This window comes from Carcharhinus amblyrhynchos, unplaced genomic scaffold, assembly GCF_965287045.1.
Source record: "Carcharhinus amblyrhynchos unplaced genomic scaffold, sCarAmb.v2.hapA scaffold_37, whole genome shotgun sequence".
Classification (NCBI taxonomy): Eukaryota; Metazoa; Chordata; class Chondrichthyes; order Carcharhiniformes; family Carcharhinidae; genus Carcharhinus; species Carcharhinus amblyrhynchos.
The window spans coordinates 3170865-3178867 of record NW_027649778.1 but is presented as its reverse complement, the minus strand read 5'-3'; the positions used below and the strand labels follow the sequence as shown (position 1 = coordinate 3178867).

General features: G+C 46.3%; 1 protein-coding gene across 1 annotated transcript in view; it reads right to left on the bottom strand.

The window, feature by feature from the left end:
- Positions 1-355: 355 nt before the first annotated feature.
- The window catches only part of sae1 (SUMO1 activating enzyme subunit 1), a 125865-nt gene continuing 118217 nt past the window's right edge, over positions 356-8003 (bottom strand). Inside the window, exons 8-9 of the mRNA XM_080218142.1 lie at positions 3646-3715; positions 356-695 (exon numbers count right to left, since the gene is read on the bottom strand). Of these exons, the coding sequence (XP_080074268.1) occupies positions 603-695; positions 3646-3715 (163 nt within the window). The 3' untranslated portion in view covers positions 356-602. The remainder of the gene's footprint in view (positions 696-3645; positions 3716-8003) is intronic.

The following is an 8003-nucleotide window of genomic DNA, read 5'->3' as shown; positions in this document are numbered from 1 at the left end:
GAAATTTCCAGCTGTGCTCGCCCCAGACCGGAGAATCCCGCTCAAGGTCAACGGGCCTTTGCATGGATGGGGAAATTCCGTCCTTAGTGTTTGGGGGTATGCTGGGTGGAGTGTGAAGGAACAAGCTCACCCTCGAATCTGACTTGCCCGTAAAGATCTCGGTGTTGCAAGCGCTTGTGTGCTTACACGCATGAACGCGGGGGGGCAAACCAAGACACATCCGTTGACGAAACCAATAGTGTCAGGCACTGAAATATACAGTCAATCCGACTGCATGCAACAGGGTAGGAGAAGTAACTAATAACCAGACCTGCAAGAGATAACATCAGCGTTACTGATAAACTGAAACTCAGTATTAGCATGCGAGTGGCTTTAACAGCATTTATTTGCAAAGTGGAGATTTCAGACAGTGATTTGTACATCACTGTCCATCAATTCAACTTCCTTCAGTTTCTTACTCGACAATTTTGTCTTATTCTGGTCCGGACTCATCTTTAGCTTTGAAACTCGAAGATCTCTCTCTCTTTCTGCCAGAAGCTGTGGACATTGATGTGTGTTCCAACACTGGGTAACCATTTCCTAACCCCCCACCAGGTTGGTCTTCAATTGGCTCCAATGCAGTCGACAATCCCGTTACTTTTCAACCCGTCAAAGAAGAAGAAGTTGTTGTGGGGCGGGTCGCGTTGAGACAAAGCCTGCGAAGAGCGCACAGTCAGGGATTCACTCATTCAGCAGCAGCCAGTCCAGTTATTTATAAATAACCGCCACCAATGTCAGCAGCTTGGCCTGCACTCGCTGCCAGTAGCCTCCTCGGAACATGCTAACTCTCGCTGCAGTGCACAGATGCTCTCCTTCGTCTCCCCCTACACATCACTCTTCACATTTAAGTTTAGATGGTGAGTGGCAAATCATGTTGCAGCAAGATAAAAACCTTGGTGAGGCTGCATTTGGAATACTGCGTGCCAGACTACAGGGGGTAACGTGGAAGCTTTGGAGAGAAGATTGACCAGGATGCTGCCTGGTCTCTCGAGGGCTTTGGCTATGAGGAGAGGTTGAATAAATTAGGGTTGTTTTCACTGGAAAGACAGAGGCTCAGGGGAGACCTGATAGAAGTCTACAAAATTATGAGAGGTTGAGGAAGGATGGATAGCGAGAGGCTTTTACCCAGGGTGGAAGTATCAATGACAAGGGGGCACAGGTTCAAGGCGAGAGGGGGAGAGTTTAAGGGAGAGGTTTTTCATGCAGAGAGTGGTGGGTACTTAGAACTCGCTACTAGAGGAGGTGGTGGTAGCAGGCAGATTAGCAATGTTTAATAGACATCTGGATGGGTACATGAAGAGAGGCATATGCAGCGAGTAAGGGCAGAAGGTTTTTTTTAGTTTAGTTAGGACATCCGGATCAGCGTGGGATTGGAGGGCTGAAGGGTCTGTTCCTGTGCTGTACTTTTCTTTGTTCTTTGAGTGGCATCAATTTGTTCGACTGTGGAGCGTTTTACCCATGTACTTACCCTGCTAGCCCCTTGATACTAACGGGCAATTTAGCATGGCCAATCCACCTAACCTGCACATTTTCTGGACTGTGAGAGCAAACCGAAGCACCTGGACGAAACCCACGCAGACACGGGGAGAATGTGCAGACTCCACACATTCACCCGAGGCTGGAATTGAACCTGGGTCCCTGGTGCTGTGAGGCAGCGGTGCTAAACACTGTGTCCTAATCCTTCCTCGTTAGATAATACCTTCATCCCAGGAATTGGTCTGCTGAACACTCTCTGAATTGTTTCCAATGCAAGTCAGCTCAGCCACTTCGAAGTTTTAAAGTTCATTTATCAGTGTCACACATAGGCTTACATTAACACTACATTGAAATTGCTGTGAAGATTCCCGAGTCGCCACACTCCGGCGCCTGTTCGGGTACACTGAGGGAGAATTTAGCACGGCCAACGCAGTGTAACCAGCATGAGTTTGGACTATGGGAGAAAACCAGAGCACTCGAAGGAAACCCACGCAGACAGGAGGGAGAATGTGCAGACTCCGCACAGACAGTGACCCAAGGCGGGAATCGAACCTGGGTCCCCGGCATGTGAGGCAGCAGTGTTAACCATTGTGCCATCTCACTAACATCAATCTGAGTTCCACAATCTGAGATGTGGTAGTGCACTCTCTTATTTCACCATTACATAAATATTGGTTGCACTTACTGAACTCAGATACTCTGATCAAACCTGTTGTTCTGCACGCTTACTATGGAAACATAAACCTTCTTCTGCAACCACACTTCCTTCATCTAGTATTGACTAGTTCTGCTTTCAGAAGGATAAGAACATAAGAACTAGGAGCAGGAGTAGGCCATCTATCCCCTCCTCCATTCAATAAGATCATGGCTGATCTTTTTGTGGACTCAGCTCCTCTTACCCACTCGCTCACCATAATCCTTAATTCCTTTACTGTTCAAAAATCTATCTATCCTTGCCTTAAAAACATTCAATGAGGTAGCCTCAACTGCTTCACTGGGAGGGAATTCCACAGATTCACAACTCTTTGTGTGAAGAAGTTCCTCAACTCAGTTCTAAATCTGCTCCCTCTTATTTTGAGGCCATGCCCCCTAGTTCTACTTTCACCCGCCAATGGAAACAATTACCCTGCTTCTATCTTATCGATTCCCTTCATAATCTTATATGTTTCTATAATATCTCCCCTCATTCTTCTGAATTCCAATGAGTATAGCCCCAGTCTACTCAGTCTCTCCTCATAAGCCAACCCTCGCAACTCTGGAATCAACCTAGTGAATCTCCTCTGCACCCACTCCAGTGCCAGTATATCCTTTCTCAAGGAGACCAAAACTGTACACAGTACTCCAGATGTGGCCTCACCAGTACCTTATACAGCTGCAATACGCTATGTTTAAATTCCACCCTCTCGCAATGAAGGACAAAATTCCATTTGCCTTCTTAATTATCTGCTGCACCTGCAAACCAACTCCTTGAGATTCCTGCACAAGGACACCCAGGTCCCTCTGCACTGCAGCATGTTGCAATTTTTTACCATTTAAATAATAGTCCATTTTGCTGTTCTTCCTACCAAAATGGATTACCTCACATTTACCAACATTGTACTCCATCTACCAGACCCTCACCCACTTATTTAGATTATCTATATCCCTTTGCAGATTTTCAGTGTCCTCCGCACACTTTGCTCTTCCACCCATCTTAGTGTCATTTGCGAATTTTGACACACTGTGCTTGGTCCCCAACTCCAAATCATCTATGTAAGTTGTAAACAACTGCGGTCCCAACACTGATCCCTGAAGCACATCACTAGTCACCGATCGCCAACCAGAAAAACACCCATTTACCCCCACTTTTTGCTTTCTGTTAATTAACAATCCTCTATCCTTGCTAATACATTATCCGTAACGCTGTGCACCTTTATGTTATGCAGCAGTCTTTGGTGCAGCACCTTGTCAAATGCTTTCTGGAAATCCAGATACGCCACATCCACAGGATATGGGTTGAACAAATACATGTGCCAAAGGCACAATGTAAGAGTTGGTTGGGGCCAACTCTCTGTCATACCTGGCACTTCTACCTGAGCACAGGCCAAACCTGTTAAATATTTACTATTTGCTGCTTACACACAGTCTTACCTTTACAATTTCCTGACTGAGCACACCGCCCACAACAGCACACACTGGTGCTAGCTCGGAGAAACAGGAGCTGAAAGAAGGAACAGACACAGTTTATAATCTTAGGGGGAGACGGTGGCATAGTGATAATGTCACTGAACTCGTAATCCAGAGGCCCAGTCTAACGCCCTGAGGACAAAGGTTCAAATCTCATCATAGCAGCAAGAGGAATTTAAACTAAATTAATAAAAGAATCTGGATTTGAAAACTAATCTCAGTAATGGTGACCACGAAACTGATTGTTTGTTGAAAAACCCACTGTGGTGGCACAGTGGATAGCACTGTTGCCTAACAGTGCCAGGGACCCGGGTTCGATTCTGGCCTTGGATTACTGCCTGTGGGGAGTTTCATATTCTACCTGTGTCTGCGTGGGTTTCCTCCGGGTGCTCCGGTTTCTTCCCACAGTCTAAAGATGTACAGGCTAGGTTAATCGGTTATGCTAAGTTGCCCCTTCTTTCAGGGGGAACTAGAAACATAGAAAAACCACAGAATAAACAGGCCCTTCAGCCCACAAGTTGTGTCGAACATGTCCCTACCTACTAGGCTTACCTATAACCCTCTATCTTACTAAGTTCCATGTACTTATCCAAAAGTCTCTTAAAAGACCCTATTGAATCCACCTCTGCCACCACCAACAGCAGCTGATTCCACGCACCCACCACCCTCTGAGTGAAAAACTTACCCCTGACATCTCCTCTGTACCTACTCTCCAGCACCCTAAACCTGTATCCTCTTGTGGCAACCATTTCAGCGCTGGGAAAAAGCCTCTGAGAATCCACTCGATCAATACCTCTCATCATCTTATACACCTTGATCACGTCACCTCTCATCCTTCGTCTCTCCAAGGAGAACAGACCGAGCTCTCTCAACTTATCCTCATAAGACATGCCACCCAATCCAGACAAATTCCTTGTAAATCTCCTCTGCACCCTTGCTATGGCTTCCACATTCTTTCTGTAATGAGGCGACCAGAACTGAGCACAGTACTCCAAGTGGGGTCTGACCAGGGTATTATACAGCTGTAGCATTATCTCCCGACTCCTAAACTCAATTCCTCGATTGATGAAGGCCAGTACACCATATGCCTTCCTAACCACATCCTCTACCTGCGAAGCTGTTTTGAACATCCTATGAATCCGGACCCCAAAATCCTTCTGATCTTCCAAACTGCCAAGAATCTTACCCTTAGAGTTACGTTCTGTCATTCTATTTGACCTGCCAAAATGAATCACCACACACTTATCTGGGTTGAAGTCCATCTGCCATTTCTCCGCCTAGTCTTGCATCCTATCAATGTCTCTTTGCAACTTCTGACATCCCTCCACACTATCCATAACACCTCCAACCTTTATGTAATCAACCATCAGCTGGAGTAAATGCATCGAGTTATGGGGATAGGGCCTGGATGAGATTGTTGTTGGTGTTAGTGCGACAGTAAGGATACTTCAGAAACAAGCAATAAAACAACTAACTTCATAAGGCAAATCAAAGAGGAAGTTTTAATGAAGAAATGTCATTATATCCCCACTTGGGGCATTGCCCTGGGCCACAAAAGCTCCCCACATCTGCTTTCTATTTATATTGGGTCAGCTGACCACGATATCATTTTGCCATTGGTTACACTGTGCACCAGGTCAGCTGACCCTCACATCATCTTACCATTGGTTACACGACAACAGATTCTAATGTTATCATTGGTTACATTGCAACAGGTTCCAATGTTATCACTGGTTGCATTGTAACAGTTAGCGCAGGCTCGATGGGCCAAATGGCACTGTAGGGATTCTATTCTATGTTCTTTAGGGAAGGAAATCAGCTGCCCTTACCTGGTCTGGCCTACACATCACTCCAGAGCCACAGCAATGTGGTTGACTCTCAACTGCCCTCTGAAATGGCTGTGAGACACTCAGTTTAAGGGACAATTAGGGATGGGCAATAAATGCTGGCCCAGCCAGCGAGACCCATGCCCCATGAAGGAACAAAAAGGTCTCGATTTATGGAAATCACAACTGCTTTTGCTTTTAAATGGGCTCATTTGACTGTTATCCCTTCCCATTTTCTCTGCTCTCTCCAGAGTATGGAACCTAGTTTCAAGGGCTCAACTAATAATCATTATTCACGGGTAGGTCTGGACACAAACATGTCGGCCTACTGCTCCCTACACAAGGGGTGAGAAATGAGATGAGTACCATAGCTGGCTCTGGATTTCCTTTCTCCAGAAGTTATGTTACAGCAGAGGGGACAGTATAGGGGCAGCACAGTGACACAGTGTTAGCAAGCACTGCTGCCTCACAGCGCCAGGGACCCGTGTTCAATTCCTGGCTTGGGTCACTGCCTGTGCGGAGTTTGCACATTCAACCCATGTCTGTGTGGGTTTCCTCCAGGTGCTCCAGTTTCCTCCCACATTCCTAAGATGTGCAGGTTAGGTGGATTGACTGTGCTAAATTTCCTCTTAGTGTCCCAAGTTGTGTAGGTTAGGGGGATTGGCCATGCTAAATTGCCCCTTAGTGTCCCAAAATGTGTAAGTTAGGGGGATTGGCCATGCTAAATTGCCCCTTAGCGTCCCAAAATGTGTTAGTTTAGGGAATTAGCAGGGTAAATTCTTGGGCTAACAGGGAACAGATCTGGGTGGGAATGCCCCTTAGTGTCAGGGGGATTACATGGGGTTATGGGGTTAGGGCCTGGGTGGGATTGTTGTCGATGCAGATTGGTGGGCCTAATGGCCTCCTTCAGCACTGTAAGGTTCTGATGTTACAACTGGCAGTGCAAACACTGCCTCGCTCAGTCCTGGGTGCAGAGTCGAGCCTGACCCCAGGGGTTTGCACAGTGACATTTGAGGCAAAGAATTCTCCAATCCGACTTAAGCAAATGGGACCTGCAGTAAAACCAAGAGACTGGAAACCTTATACAGATTGAATATTTTGTACGATGAATTGAATTATTCAATAAGGTAGTGGAAGTTGCCACCTTTGACCACCAGTGATATTAAACACCTGCCCTTCATGGTATAAAGGTTTCCTCCTTGGTTTCATCTTACCACCTGTAAAAACCCTCAGATAACTCAATACATACCAAACCATCCTCTCAGTTAATTTCTCATCCCCCAAAAGAGGAACCAATTTTTTATGTAATGGCCTGTATGATGCCATAGAGTCATAGAGGTTTAGGGCATGGAAACAGGCCCTTCAGCCCAACTTGTCCATGCCACCTGGTTTTTACCATCAAGGTAGTCACAACTGCCAAAACTATAATTAAGAAAGCCCCACCAACACCTCTACTTTCTCAGAAGGCCAAGGAAATTTGGCACGTTCGCTACAACTCTCACCAACTTTTATAGATGCACGATAGAAAGCTGTGATACAACCTTTCTGGTTGTATCACAGCTTGGTATGGGCTCCTGCTCTGCCCAAGACCATAAGAAACTACAAAAGGTTGTGAATGTAGCCCAATCCATCACACAAACCAGCCTCCCGTCCATTGACTCTGCCTACACTTCCCGCTGCCTTGGAAGAGCAGCCAGCATAATTAAGGACCCCATGCACCCGGGACATTCTCTCTTCCACCTTCTTCCGTCAGGAAAAAATCTGAGGTCACGTATCAGCCAACCCAAGAACAGCTGCTTCCCTGCTGCCATCAGACATTTGAATGGACCTATCTTGCATTAAGTTGATCTTTCATTACACCCTAGCTCTGACTGTAACACTACACTCTGCACCCTCTCGTTCTCTATGAACGGTATGTCTGTATGGAGCACAAGAAACAATACTTTTCACTGCATACAAATACATGTGTCAATGATAAATCAAATCATATCAAAATTGCCTGCTGATATCCCTCTATACCCATCTTACCCATGTAACTGCCTAAACTTTTTTTAAAAGGCAAAATTGTACCCGCCTCTACTACTACTTCTGATAGCTCTTTCCAGACACTCACCACCCTCTGTGTGAAAAAACTGCCCCTCTGGACCCTTTTGTATCTCTCCCCTCTCACCTTAAACCTATGCCCTCTAGTTTTAGACTCCCCCACCTTTGGGAAAAGATGCTGACTGTCTATGCCCCTAATTTATTTTTTGGAGACCTGGTCTTGGGGGTTGGGGGACCAGAGAAGGGAATGGAGGGAGGGGGGGTGCAGTGGGGGGGTAGAGGCAGGCATGCTCCTTCTCACCCATTCAGCATTTTTCCACACCAGACGGTCCTCATGCAAGCAGAAGATCAAGGCTCACCTCTGCCTCGCTCATGGTCACATAGTCTGGCTATTGCTACCTGGGCCAGCATGTAGAAGGTGGTGGAAGCAGATTAAATTTCAGACAGGGAAAT